Below are 15,518 nucleotides of genomic sequence, written 5' to 3' on the forward strand. Positions count from 1 at the left end.
TAAGCTACTCTAGGGCTGGGGTACCAATCTCTGTTCCTTTTCATCCTCTTCCTCCTCCTCCTAGCCAGTCCCGCCCAGGCCTGGCTCATTGGCTGCTGAGGAGAAGGACTTGGGGGAGAAGAGGGGGGCTCTCATTAGGAATGCGGACTCCTTCCTCCGCTCCCGTAGTCTGGAGCCCAGCAGCAACGTGCGGAAGCTGGGAGGTGCTCAGCCTTGCCGAGTAGGGGAAAGGCAGCAGCAGAGGCGGGCGGCAGCTGAGGCGTGTGACTGTCTCCCCGCGCAGGGAAAGGGATGGGGGCCAGCGCTCCCTTTGGGTCCTCAGCCAGCGGCAGCTCGGGGCTCCCTGCTCTACAGCCTTAGGGAGAAGCTGAGGACTGGAGTCCCTGGAGAGCTAGGAGAGGCCACGCATTTTTCCATTTCTCCATCTCTGTCTCTTTCTCTCTCTCTCTCGGTGTGCCTCTCCCCCCTTCCCGTTCACCCCGAAGGAAGAAGCAGGAGTGCTGAAGAGGAGTCAGCCGGAGTACAAGAGCATGGGGGGAGCAGCCCGCGGAGGAGGAGGTGGCGGCGGAGGCAGCTGTCCAGCGGGGCTCTGCCGGCTCCTCTTGCTGGGGCTTTGCTGCTGGGCTGCAGGCGCTGCGGCTGTCCGAGGTAAGCGAAGCGATGGGGAGGCAAAGGGAGGGGAAGGAGAGCCCCGAGAAGGGAGCCAGATCGGCAAATGCTGCGTGTTCTTGACAAGTTGCGTCCCGCAGCTCCGGGAGCCGCTAAGCGGCTGCTGAATGCGCCCAGGGCTGTCGGTCCGAGGGGACGGGCAGACCCTCGCCTCGGAGCCCAAGTTTGCCATTTGCGGCAATCCTACAAGTTGCAGCAGCCTGAACGTCTGCCTGACCCCTCTCTCCGCGACCCTGTCATTTCACCCTTTAGTTTCCTTCCCGGCCTGGGCAGAGGAATCACTGCAGAGAAGGTGGCCCCTATAAACACCTGCTTTCCGAACCTGGGTTCTTTCTCCTCTTCTGATGGGGAAAACAGGTACGAAGCCTGGGGACAAAAAGACTCAGGTGCACTCACACTCCTCGACCCCTACTTGAGCTGTCCAGCACTTTCCACACAGGGCAGGAGTGAGGATGGGGAGTCAGTGGGGAGCAGAGAAGGTCGGGGAAAGTGACTTACTCCCCCACCCTGAACACTCCCCTGCATTGAGCTTACTGTTTCTGAGCGAAGGTAAACGGAGCCTCCAGAAAGCAATGTCAATGCAGGAGTTCCCTCTCGCCGCGCCCCTCCCATATATCTCGGATATCCCTTGTCCCCTTCCAGTCTATGGCACAGTATTCTACCCTATTCCCCCAAGCTTAGCCCGGGTTTCTTCCGAGGTTGGGTGTGTACTTGTGTTCATTGGATGGAGATCTGGGAGATTCCCTGACTGGTTTAGTAGATCCTGTCGGGCAAGAGGAGGACTAGGCAATTGGCCTGCCAGTCCAGTGACCCAGCCTTTCCTTCCTTCGTATCCAACCCCCAGTGGTCTTGTCACCCAGGGTCTCAGTTCTTGCTGAGCAGTCCCGCCGCCTCATGGAAAGACAGAGAAAGCTTGACTCTTCTTCGGTTGGAAATGCAGACACCTTTTGCCTGGAACTGTTGGACTCCAGCTGTGTGTCATTTTTGCAACTGGTTTCTGTTCCACCTGAGGGAGGCCATGGAACATCAACTTAAGGGCAAGACTGGGATTCATTTAAAAGATGTGCAGGTTCTGATGACAAATAACTCTAGGCTTTCTATGCTTTCTCTCCCTTCCAAATAAAATCACCGGGAATCTTCTTTTCTAATGTCTCTTCTCCCCTCCCCCTCCAAAGCCAGTTTGGCCATCGATTAGGCTTAGAAAATGTTACTGTTAGAAATAATTTGCCCTACAGTTGTCTGGTGCGTGATGGAGCACCGCTGCCCCTCTCGTCTTCTCTTTTGTTTCACTAAATCTCGTGTAAATATCAGGGAGGTTGGAAGACGAACCATGGCAGTGGAAAAGGCTGAGCTTGATCACAGAAGAGCCGATTAATACCTTTTCCCCCAAAAGCGCTGGCTTGAATCTAGCCTAGAATCAAGAAGAAAAAAGAAAAGAAAAGGTGGTAGATCAAGCAAGGTGGATTATAACCCTTTGTATTTCATATTTAAAAAGTTTTGGTTGATTGTTTTTAATGGAGTAAGCATTTAGGAAAACAGAGAAAGTTAAGAGTATCTCTGACAAGATTCTATGGATCATATGAAAGTACAGCTGTTTAAAAAAGACCAATGCTTTAGCTATTTCTTTCACTGTAAAAAGTATTTATGGGGAATACTCCGATTTGTCCCCCTTCTTAAAAAAATGGTACATTGTGACTGAAATCTTACACTTCATCTCATTTTCGCTATTGTGTAGAGTCCCACCTGCTCTAGCCCTTAACTCCAGTTACTGACCCCTTCAATACTAAGATCATAGTTTGTGAAATTGTCTTCCAGGCAGCTCTAAATAAGGGCAGGGAATGTGTCCAAAAGCCTCCTGGAGTGGAGTTTGCACTGACTGTGAAACTCAGGCTAGCACCTCTTATTTTCAAGCTGTCCTTTAAAGGGCTTCTGGAAAACATACTGCACACTCTACAGGCTTTTTTATTTACAACTAATGTCTTGCACAGATCATAGTAATGTTCAGTACACACAGACTGGAATGATAACTGACTAATATTTCTCTTGTAACATTTCATTCACTGGGGCATGTAACCCATTTCTCATGACCTATGTCAGAGATCCCTGAAGAAATTATCAAGGAGTAGACTTCTGAAAAATCCAAAGTCACGGGCCATTTGGTTCTTAAACAATCAAGCAGCTGTGTCCTATATGCTCTTGGTGTTTGCAGATCAAAGATCATGTCTCTGTACTTCAGGGTCTCTGAGAACCATGGCGACTTCCCATGGTTTTATATCAAAGAAAAGGACATACTTCTCTGATGTTGCTATGGAGGACATTACTATCATGTTCATTTTGATGGACAAAGGTCTGTCATTAAAGGTAGTCTAGGAGAAATGCATTTTGTTCTGAGTTCTATTTGAACTCCAAGGTGCAAGTCCATTGGGACTGTGTCTTCACCAATGACCAATAATAGAATACAGGGGAAAAAAGTCAAGTTGGACTATATGATCTCTAAAGTCCTTTTTGCCTCTAACATTCTATGAATCTGTGACTGTATGACCCATTTCCCCATTTCTTTTGAGGGATATTTTGACAAAGAAAATATCATTCAATGGCATTTCTCACTTGTGACCTTTGCTATCTTTACCCAAGGCACTATCTATTTGCAGGATTTTTTTGTTCTTTCTTCCCCACTCCTTTTCTTTTCTTTTCTTTTCTTTCCCAGTTAGTTAATAAATATCTCACTGAGAACCCATAGTGATATTTCCAGATGGTTCATGCTAATTGGATTTAAAGAAGACCTATGGGAGGAGAGCTAGAATGGAGTGAGGGTAGAGGCACAAGAGAAACACTGTTTTTCTCCCTTTGTTAGTCTGAGAATTGCCTACTCAGGTTCCTATGACTGCCAGTCAGCATGCTGGAGATGCATATTAGTTACTTGTGACTACTATGTATTTAACACTTTCCATCTTAAAAGCAGATGGTTTAAAAGTTATTTCTGACCTACCAAGTGTTAATTGAATCCATGTCTAGCTGTTATACTGATTGTATTTGTTCTGTACTTTAATATATATATATATATATATATATATCATATATGTTTTAATCAGATTTACTAGTATGTCTTGCTATGATTCCTGTGTGGGGAGAGCTTCAACAAAGGCAGTCAACTTATTGGATACAGTGAAGAAAAAAATCCAAGGAAGTCAGTCTAGCTTGTAATGAGTTGATTTTAATTAGGTCACCCATTTAGTCACTTTGGACATTTTCCCTCCCCCCACAACTTTTCACATGTACAAAGGGGTTAGGAAATTGATGATCACCATCTAATCATAATGTCATAATGTTTTTTTCAGTACTTCAAGAATTCCAGGATTCTATTGATATGGGCACTCTACATACCTAAATCTTAGCCCCTGCGGTTGATTTTCATAAACTGCTCTGATTAAAAAAAAATCCCAAAACAAAAGGGGTCTTTCTAATAAGTTTCAGTACTGTATGCTATTGGTGTTTACAGGTCAAAGAGTATTTTCTTCAGGGTCTCTGAGGCCCATGGTGGCTTCCTTTGGTGTTATATCAAAGAAGGGATGCATTTCTGCAATGTTTTCATGGAAGTTATTCATTCAGGTGATACACAATATCCACTTGCAGTGAAAACTTGAAAGTATTTTCCAGTTGGGAGGACATTACAGAAATTCTGCTTGATGTTTATAACTCATTTTTTTACGATGATAAGAAATTTTGGAGGATGAATGAAGTCATCTATAAAAACAAATTCATCAATACATTTAGTTTTATTTATTCTTTCATCTTTCTGTGTTTAATGCCTACTGCTTTTCTTATTCCAATTACTTTATCTATGCCCCATGGAACTATGTTTGACTAAAATTTATGTTTATTTGTTTATGCCTCATACTTTCCAAACCTTGAGAATATTTCCCACTTCCAGTATCCTCTAACTTTCTTATTTTGATCGCAGTGGTCTCCATTCTAAATGAAAAGTTCTTTGAGCTCCTCACTTTTCAAAATGAGACTTTGCCATTAATTACCAGACTTAACACACATATTCTGATATTCTAACATAGGATATGGCTCTTACTTTACTGTTTCTAATACCTAATTATTTTTATGGTACCTTAATTTCCCCCAATGTCACGGGGAAAGTCAAACCCCACTGTTCTTCCAGGTGTTTTTCTTATTTTTAAAAATAATGATAATTGAAAATGTAAGATGGACCCTGTGAAGTTTATGCAGAGAAATCATTTAACGTTTGGTTGTTGTTGTCTTTAGAGTACTACCTTATGGCTCTTGCTTTGCTCATCCCTTGTCCACTTTTTGACCCCCTGTACATGTAGCAGTGCCTATTCTTTGTAGTTGAAAGTATGGCAGGAAGCAGTTGGAATGGATAATTAAAAGAGATAAGCGTCATATTTCCATCCCTAATTTTAAATCTCCTCCATTACACCTTGTCCATTCAGGTAGATGAAGATTATATTAATGAAAGTTCCATCTTGAACACCAGTATGTGTAAGATGCTTTTGAGCTCATAGCTCATGATAAGGGGAAAAGGAGAATAATATGTAGTCTAGGAACATATACTTTCATTATCAAATAATTTTAGGTGTACCACCTTCCTGAACTTAAAAATCACTCCTGAGCTGTTAAAGGAAACAATCCAATTGTTTACGTTAATCCATCTATAATGGAATAATACTTACTTGCTTTTCTTCCTTTTTCTTTGATCTTTTTCCTAATGCCAAGATAGAAATATTGTTAATAACTTCCTCATAGCCTTCTAAATGATATATACTAATCAGAGAATGCCCCTCCACAACCACGTTATCTAGTTCCTTACTTCCTAATTCATAGATAGCACTCTTATGAGGAAAGTACTTTATAAATTAAAAACACTATATAAACATAAGTTATTGTCATTAAAATATCATTTTTCTCCTGCACTCCTTTGATATCTAACAATGGCATAGAGTTCAGCTTGAGCTCTCAAAATATGTTCTAGAAACTGGAAATGCTTGGAATTATGGTCTAAGGGACAAGCTGAGTCCCTTAGACTCTGTGGTCCAACCATAACTGCTTAACTAAGTACAATGGGGCTCATCCTGCGAATGTTGGATGGTAGTTATTGTTTGTAGTTTGTTTTTTTTTGTTGTTGTTTTGGGGATAGGGGTGGTAACAAATGATAACCAATTACTAACATGATTGCACTTGGTATCTGCAGAGGGACCACAGTCACTAATATAATCTCTGATTCATTATGAATTAGATTTTCAATTATCATAATTGAAGTTGTCATCATTATCAATACAAGAAGCCACAAATGGAAACAGGCCCCTGTCTCATTGTTTGAAGAGACCATTAAAATTATTGGCATGCCTGTTTTAACTGAACAAAGTATGTAGTCTAACATGGAAAGTGTTAACATTAACAGGGAAAACTGGGTAGATTATTTGACATTCAAGTTTTTTGTTTTATTTCATTTTTGCTCTTTTATTTTACTGGCTGTGGTAGGAAAAAGAAAAACAATGCAAAAATGGAATCCATATGGACATCAGACAAAAGATATATGCAGATATATATCATATAGTAGAGGGCTATGTAAGCAATTAAAGAAATCTCCAGATATTTTCAGACCAACCTCAGAAGTGCAAGTGGTACCAAAACAAACATTGGATCAGCATCCAGGCTGATGTACTTTAGACTTGGAGTAACACAATTCAGAATTCTGCTTCCTAATAGGATGGATGGATCTCTCTCTCTCTCTCTCTCTCTCTCTCTCTCTCTCTCTCTCTCTCTCTCTCTCTTCCCCCTCCCTCCCACCCTCTTCATTTTAGAATTTCAATAGAAAATACTACTCTCAGAGTGAACACTTTATCCATGGAATGGCAGGTCCCTGGAGACTATTTGTTGCATCTCTTGTATTTTTAGGCTTATTTATGGGGAAATGTGGAGCATGAGATTTGAGAATAGATTGTTAACACCAGAGGCTGCTGTTTCTGCTGTTTTGGGTACTCCTGCTGCTGCTCTTCTGAGGCAGATGGCTTGATTCATTTATAGAAAATAGATATTCGTTCCATTTTGCATTTCTACTTTCCAAAAAACTTTTAATTGTTTGTGCCACATTGCCTCATATGGTCTTATTGTGTGTGTACACATATACATGCTGTGTGTATAGATAATTTTCAGATTTAGACGGGTGTTGATGTACTCAGTTTGTACTGTAGCAGAAGTCCGTGCAAAACTCAACTATGATTTTGGAAAATGCTCCTTGAAAGGAGACAAGAACTGTTTAGTTACAAGTTTATTTAGGAAACTCGACTCTCACTATGTCTTCTGTTCCTTACTTCCACTTTCCCTCATTAGTTCACTGGCAAACCTTTGGCATTCCTCTTTCTTTTCTTTTTCTCTTTGTTTCTCCCCTCCATTTCCTATCCTCTTGTCTGCTCTTGCCTTCACCTTCCTCCTCCCCTCCCCCTTCCCTATCCTTCTCATTTCCCTTCCTTCTCCCCTTTCTTCTCCATCCCCTCTTCTCCCATTCCTTTTCTTTCCTTTTCTTCCCTGCCCTTCTCCCCTTCCTCTTATCCTTTCCCTTCTCTCCCTCTCCTTTCTATTCTTTAGAATTATGTTATATAACTATACACTTCCAAAGTAAATTGTTAGCAAAATATTCCTGTACTGAAGGATCCATGCAAAGTGGGAAAGAAGAAGCCTAGATTAGTAGCAATGGAAGAGGACATCACATTGTTGAGTCTGGGGTCTTTATCTCTCCCCTCCCCAAACTGAATATGCCATAATTCCTTGTTGATGTTCACAACAGGCTTTACTATTAAAAATTGCGTTTTGTGAGACAATCAAGGAGTGGCAGCTTCTAAGCTTGGAATATGATCAGGAACTTACAACAATCTTTTTAACAAATGAGGAAAATGAAATAGTATACATGTGTAAAAATTCTTCTCCCTGGATTTTGACTTGCTGGTTCCAATTTTCTAATTTGTATACATGGTGTTTAGAGGCAATTTGTCATAGGGGATAGAGAGTGGCTTCCAAGGCAGAAAGACTTGGATTCAAATTTCATTTCTGAGTTCTCTTTTTTTGATTTCAATTGTGTCCAACTTTTCAAGACCCATTTGAGGTTTTCTTGGAAAAATATTAGACAGTTGCCACAGTTCCTCCTTTATCTCATTTTATGGTTGAGTAATTGGAAGCAAACAGAGTTTAGTGACTTGTTTAAGGTCACACTGTCCGTAAGTGTCTGGGATCAAATTTGAACTCAGGAAGGTCTTCCTGACATCAAGCTTGGTATTCTATCTACGGTTCCAAAAAGTTGTCCCAAGTGCTCTAGGCACCAATTTTAGACTATAAGTTTTATTAAAGGGTCAATCTACATTAGTAGAGAAGATTCCCATGTAAGAGGTACCTATTTCAGAGGAAATCTTAATTCTATATCCTATCTGTATAAAGAGAGTAAGGAATATTTCTTGTTGGGTCAGAGCACCTTGGAGACAGAATTCTGCATGAATTATCAGTGATTCCCTGAATTTGTGAGAATGTATCACAATAGGCATATTTGTATAAAGAAAAGACTTCTTGGAAAACCCAGCTGTTGGATTTAAACTTTTCATTTGGGATAAGTTTGAAGGAAAATGGCATTACAAGATGGTTATTGACCTACTAGTAGAACCAATAAATAAATCCAAGGTGAAGCAGTCATTATGATCACTTGAAGTGTCCATTAAGCTCTTGGAGAATAGTATTTTGAATATTATATTTCATAATTTAGAGTTTAATTTTGATCTTCTACTAGTTTAGCGATTCTTTACCATAGTCATTTCATAGTCTTGTGAAGCCTGTGGATCCCTTCTCAGAATAATATTTCTATGAGCATAAAACAAAAGAAATAAAATATATTTCAATAGTTGTATCATATTTAGATTGAAAGTGAATTATATTTAAAGAAAAAATGTGAAAGAATGCTTATAATTGATAATAATCGGGGACTCATTTAATTCTTAGGTATATATATTTTAGGGCAGCTGGGTGGGGCAGAGTGGATAGAGTACTAACCTTGGAGTCAAGAAGATGCAAGTTCACATCCAGCGTCAGACATGGACATATTAATTGTAGGTCCTTGTACAAGCCACTAAACCCTGATTTTCTCACATCCAGAATCATCTTCAATCTTCAGGATTCCAGAAGGCACTGGAGAAGAAATTGAGACTGGTGACTTAACACATCACCCCCTCATTCATATCCAATTCATGGGCTTTTTACTGCATCACCTCCCTGATATCAAAGGCTTCTTTGAGAATGAAGGACAAACATTATTGTATACATTTCAACAAATTATAGGGCAAAAGAATGAATAGGTATTAAAACATTTTTTATAGATTAAGATACAAAAATTTTAGGTGGTGGTATAGGTATCAGTACTTTGAATTTTTACCATGATCCTATTCCATTTTCCCAGGTAAGGTGCAACCTTTTCACCTCAATCAGGGAGTTTAATGAGCCTCTGTGTTCATCCTACCATCTGGCCATTATCAAAACTATCCTTGCCTAGTGAATCCTGTTTCCATCCTTCAGAATGCAGTCCTTCATCAAACTGGTTCTTCTAGTCTTTTTAGTCTGATGGGGACTTCTAGAGTCTGTTTTTAGGCAAAGATATCAAGATTCACAGGTCACCTCCACACCTCCATAATTCAAATTAGACCTTATGAAAGATCAATAATATAGAGCAACCTGAACTTGACTCTTGCTTGGGAGTCAATGTCAGCTAGTTATTGGCAGCCAAAGCAGGAAATTCTCAGAAAGATCTTTAAAAGGCACAAGTGAGCACAGATTCTTTATGCAGATAAACAGTTACAGAATCTCATCTTCAATTGGTATTTTTGATTAGAAAATTCTGAATGTATTCTAGAAGTAATTCTTTTTTTTTAGAATCTTTTTTATTAACTTTTTTATTTAAGATACTGAGGTTAAGGGACTTGTCAAAGGTCACATGAATAGGCAATTGTTAAGTGTCTGAGGCAGGAGTTGAACTCAGGTCCTCTTGACTCCAGGGCTGGTGCTTTATCCATTGTGCCACCTAATCGCCCCTAGATTTGATTCTAAATGTACACAAGAGAGAGAAGATGGTTCTGTTTTCCACAATGACATCTTTTAAAAAAGACAATAACTTGAATCCTAAAGATTTCTGTTGCTGATAATGTTGTAAAGTGGGAAATTATAATCTAGTTCCATCCCTTTATTTTGCTAATAAGGTTATTCAAGTTTAATATTGCAAATAAGGTACCTGAATTGGACAAAGTCAAAAAGTTATTTAAGAAAATGGAATGTCTAGGCCTAAAACCCAGGTCATCTGATTCCTATTTTGTAATCTTTTTCAATAAAAACATAATATAAATAGTAAACATTATTTAGTATTTTAAAGTTTGTAAAATACTTCACAGTTTATAATAATGATCTTTATCCTCAAAGAAGAACATGACATCAGGGTAGTAATGCCATGACATGTACATATATTGTATTTGAATGAAGGGATGCTGTGCTTAGTCACCAGCCTCACTTTCCCTCTGGAGTCATCTGGTTCCAGTGACCAGATATGATTAGGTCCTCTGAATATAGCCCTGGATGCAAGGCAATCAAGGTTAAGTGATTTTTCCAAGTGACACATGGCCAGAAAGTGTCTGGGTCCTGATTTGAACTCAGGTTCTGCTGCCTTAAGGGAATGCTCTACACTGAATGATCTGGCTGCATATATACATGTGTGTGTGTGTGTGTGTGTGTGTGTGTGTGTGTATATATAATATATATATTATATATACACATATATAGGTATATATACCTATATATGCACACATTTGTGTATGTATGTTTATATATTCATATATGTATATGTGTGGGTATAAATCTGATCTTTAAATTAGGTCTATATTAGAAATTAATTTAAGCTCAAAAGTAGAAAGTTGGTAAAAAGTAGGTTTGTGTTAAACCTAAATTTGTAATCCAAAGGAAAACATGCATCATGCTCATGGGAAACCAATCTTCACTGCCACCAAATGGAGTATTAATGAGATATGGTGATTTCTTTGTTTTATTTTCTTTTGTTTTTTGGAGGTAAGACACAAAGATCTTAGGTGAATTTTCCTGCTCACCTACTTTACAAGTTAAGATACATAGGATATCACAATTGAAGGGAGAAGATCTTGTTAACCTCTGACTGAGATGGGGAGAGTGTTCTACCATTAAGCCTTTCTAAAAAAGATTTCAATAAACAAATTGCATCTTAAAGTATCTGTTAATATTTGTCCTTTCTGGAAGAAGACAATGGCATCAGGGAGGTGATTTCATGACAAGCACATGAATTGGATTTGAATGAGGGGATATTATACTAAGTCACCAGCCTCACTTTCTTCTCCAGAGTTATCTGGGTCCAGTGGCCAGATATGAATCAGGATGACTGAAGATGACTCTGGATATGAGGCAATCAGTGCCCAAGGACACATAGCTAGCAAGTGTCAAGTGTCTGAAGCTGAATTCAAACTCCTGTCCTCCTGACTCCAAGGCCAGTGCTCTATCTTTAGAAAAATGACTAGGATGAAACAATTCAGATTGATAATATAAGTTCCACCCTTCATTTTTATTTTATTCTATCATACATACACACACACACACACATATATATATATATGTATATATATACTAAACTATTTCTTAAAACACTTAGCTCATCTTTACTTGCTTCCTGGGATAGAGCTATCATCACTCCTATATAATGGGAAGAAGAGGTAGTTAAGACCCGAGAAGGTGATGGGTATTGTCCACAAACATCCTACTTGGTAACCCAGAATGGAATTAGATAACAAGTCTTCTATTTCCCATTTCCATATTCTTTTCACTCTCCCACCAATAACTTTATTTTTTTTAACTGAAGTAAAGTGATGTTGCCAAATAAGAGAATGTTTGCCCTTAGAGTGAATTTGATAAATGGGCTTTGGATGAGGTAAATGGAGTCTGAAGGGACAGAAGAAATAAAATTATTTCAAATCTGAAAACATTTCATCTTGCCTTAATGCTCAGAATGCTATTTGTTTAGCACTATTCTATTCACAGTGTTGTGAATAAAAGGGGCCACAGAGAATCTGTTGAAAATGAATGGGGAAAACATAATCATTTTTTGAATATAAAGACAGCAGAGTGAAAATAGAATATTTTGTTTTTAATAAGTTTGGGATTAACTGATATGCAAAACATTTCTAAGATAAATACTAAGTAGTAGTGGTTTCTTTAAAAAAGCTAAGGGATTAAAATAACTTATTCAGATAAGTGTGAACATAGCATTATTCATTCTTGTTTTTTAAACACCATTAGAGACCTAAAACTTTGCAAAAATATTGGTTTGCATAAAGCATTTCCTCAGTCTGTTTTACTTTTTAAATAACTTACTTTGTTTTCAAATTGTTTGTTTCTTTTTCTTTCAGTGTTCTGTTATAATGGGAGATTAAAGTATTCTAAATTGTGTCTGACAAGTACTGTAAAAGCACACTGCTGTCTGGCCCTCAAATAACAATTTCCATGAAGTGTGTCCTAAGGAATTATTTTATCTATTTTTTTAGAGAAAGCTGTTGGTTTTTTCCTATGTCAAAAGAAAATTCTTTGTATTATAAAAAGCAACAGAAAAAAATTACTTCTCAGGAATTTTTTGGGGGGAGGGGGTTCTTTAAGTTAGTTTGGGGGAGGAGGGGAGTACCTATAAACAGAGATCCATCCTAGTTTGCTTTGACACTATAAAGTTGTCAAAAAGGAAATCTCCCATGTATGACTGTTTAAAAGCATAAGGAGATTCACAGGTTTGTTAGTGTGCACTATGTGGGTAGGTGGTATTGTGGGTTTTATTTTAATAAAGAAAAAACATGAATAAACAAGACATTTCTTCTCCTCTTAGAAAAGCAAGAACTGTTTCTTTCCTTTATTTTCAAATTTGCTATACACATTGTGCCTATTTTCAGTCATTACTGCCTACCATGTTCCAAGTTTTGGGGATGCAAAGAATGAGCAAAAAGCAGACCCTGTCCTCAAAGAGTTCACTGTCAAATGCCTTATTTCATTCACTGAAAAACTCCAATAGATTGTATGGAAGAGGATTATCTGCCATACAATTTATTGAAATTTTTCAGTAGAGGAATGGAAAGAGTGAAAGACAGAGACAGAGACAGGCAGAGAGACAGAGAGGCAGAAAGACAGACAGACAGACAGACAGACAGACAGACAGACAGTGACACAGAGACAGAGAAACCGACAGAGATAGAGACAGGAGACAGAGACAAACAGTAAGAGAGAGAGAGAGAGAGAGAGAGACAGAGAGAGAGAGAGACAGAGAGAGAGAGAGAGAGAGACAGAGAGAGAGAGAGAGAGAGACAGAGAGAGAGAGACAGAGAGACAGAGAGACAGAGAGACAGAGAGACAGAGAGACAGAGAGAGAGAGAGACAGAGAGAGAGAGAGAAAGAGCGAGAGAGAACTATTATATCAGTTCTTGGAAAAATCCTTTTCATTGCTCTGCTTTTTTTACAATCTTAAGTTATCCATTCTACTATTATTAACAATTTATACCTTTCTTTTCAATGATTCTTCAAGCAGGACAGAATCCAAGTAAAATTGTAAAGCTAAGTTGAACTTTGGAAGATGTTGTCACCTTTCTTTGAATTCAATGACTGTCTCTCCTATATAAGCTCTTTCCTCTCCCTGCCTCCATTAAAATAATATTCAGATTATAGTGTGAAATATTAGTATTTAATGCAATATTTACATTTGACAAGTTTAAGCACCTTGAACTAGAGTTCTGATGCTGGATTTATCAATATGCAATGGCTAGATAAAGGAGTTTGGGGGATTTTGAAAGTATTTTAGGCCTTGACGATTTGGGTCTTCCCCAACCCCACAATACTTGTTTATAAGGTTCCCTAAGATACGGATTGCTTCATTTTGTCTTCTTAATCACACCTATTTGTATAATAAGTAAATGTTGATTGATTGATTCAAGTGGCAATCTCTAACCCTGGTCTGGAGCTCTTTCAAGCAAGTTCAGACAATGAAAAGAACTTGTTCCTTATGACCTGATCTCTCTTAAATGAATGTCTAGCTCACAGTTTAATCATGAGACAGAATTGATCAGGTAGCAATTGGTCTTGTTTGAGTTATGGGAGTTTAAAGACTTTTCACTAGGTGGCACATGGTTTATTGGCCAATATAGGAAAGCAGGACATTCTTAAAAAGCAATAGAATGTGAGCCCAGAGACCTAGACTTAGAAAATACTCAGAGTGTAGCATTTTAGAAAAGGAATTAGAATTGCATTCAGAAGGACTGGGTTTGCAGTTAAGCTTTTTCTATTTAATCATTTGCTGATTTTATGCAGGTAACTTCTGTGGGTCTCAGTGTCCTCTTCTGTATAATTAAAAGACTGAAATAAATGATCTCTAAATTCCTTTCTAGCAGCTTTAATTATTTTATGATGCTTTTCAAACTAATATGACTGACTCATCTTGTCTGACCCATTCACTTTATAGAAGAAGTGACTTGTACAGTGTAACATGGAAAGTTGGTAAAGAAATAAGCAATTACTAAGTATAATGCAGTTTTCAAATATACTAGATTTTTTTCAGTAAAGTGACAGTCTGTGAACTTGCTTTTATGTCCCTATAGGCTTTATTTCAATTTCATTTCTTCTTTAATCCTCCACTAAAGGCTCCCTCTGCCAAATTTTCCTGAGCTAGTAGACTTTATTCAAAGATTGAGGGATGGGCTATCACAAATTTCAGGGAGAATTATCAACAGAGGACTAACTATAATAATTATGGCATTTTGGCCATTGTTAGGACTAAGACTTAGAGGAATTTCAGTTTTCATTGGTCAAGAAAGTACCCACACTGGAGACATCACAGATATGTTGATGTACATAATATATTGTATATTTTGAGGTATATGTATCTAATTGAAACATAGATGGTGCAGTAAAGAGCCTACCTGAAATTCAGAAAGCCATGGATTTAGTGTCCACTTCTGATACAGATTGTCTATGTGATCCTACTTAAGTCTTTGAACTTCTCAGTGGTCTAGGTAAATTGTCAGGGACTCTAACTGACAAAGAAGTTGCTGACTTGTATTGACAAAAGGAATTTCATTACCCAGGTGTTCCTCATATCAATGAAATCACTAGTTCGGTCACTGTCCTTATAAATATTGAATTATGTAATTGACTGAAAATCATAAACTCTAGAGGGTACCTGCAATACAGAACTATCAATAATGCAGGATACTAAATAGTACTTTAGTTTTATAGTGTTAAATCACAAATTTTTAAAAAAATTATATTATAGCCATTTGTATGGGTTAGAGACTGAATGTATGCTTTCATTGGTATAAAAAATTTCTGAGTGAAGAAATTCTTCTACAATAAAAGTTGAGACGTGTTCTGATATTTATCATCTTGGAAATTTCATAGCTAAAACTTAAATGGGACCAGGGTCAGTACTTTTGAGTCACAGAAAATGAATTTGCATCTATCGGCTTCCAGACCATGCTGTCTCTATCAGTCTGGTGTCTGATCTTCCAAATGGAATGTAAACTCTATTGGGAAGTGTCCAGGTTTTATCTAAAATTTGTATCTTCCTCTGGCACGTCTAGCTTAATTCTCTTCACAGAAGACTCTACATGCTAAAATTGGAATCAGGAAAAGCAAAGTTTACATTTTACGCTGTCACTTGACAAATATATAATCCTAAGCAAGTCATTTAACCTATATCAACTTCAGTCTCCCAATCCTTAAAAAAACCAAGTTGAGATGTGCAAAAACTT

The 15,518-nt window shown here is 38.2% G+C and overlaps 1 protein-coding gene and 1 long non-coding RNA gene across 10 annotated transcripts in view; one reads left to right on the forward strand and one right to left on the reverse strand.

Moving 5' to 3' along the window:
- Positions 1-274: 274 nt before the first annotated feature.
- Positions 275-15,518, forward strand: part of UNC5D (unc-5 netrin receptor D) — a 789,424-nt gene continuing 774,180 nt past the window's right edge. For all 9 annotated transcript variants that reach the window (XM_074208625.1, XM_074208642.1, XM_074208633.1 and 6 more), the window contains exon 1: positions 275-648. In XM_074208625.1, the coding sequence (XP_074064726.1) occupies positions 531-648 (118 nt within the window). In that variant the 5' untranslated portion in view covers positions 275-530. The remainder of the gene's footprint in view (positions 649-15,518) is intronic.
- The window catches only part of LOC141503397 (uncharacterized), a 46,484-nt gene continuing 39,264 nt past the window's right edge, over positions 8,299-15,518 (reverse strand). Inside the window, exons 2-3 of the long non-coding RNA XR_012472830.1 lie at positions 8,731-8,865; positions 8,299-8,541 (exon numbers count right to left, since the gene is read on the reverse strand). This is a non-coding gene — a long non-coding RNA (uncharacterized LOC141503397). The remainder of the gene's footprint in view (positions 8,542-8,730; positions 8,866-15,518) is intronic.

This window comes from Macrotis lagotis, chromosome 1 (genome assembly GCF_037893015.1).
Source record: "Macrotis lagotis isolate mMagLag1 chromosome 1, bilby.v1.9.chrom.fasta, whole genome shotgun sequence".
In the NCBI taxonomy this organism is placed as follows: Eukaryota; Metazoa; Chordata; class Mammalia; order Peramelemorphia; family Peramelidae; genus Macrotis; species Macrotis lagotis.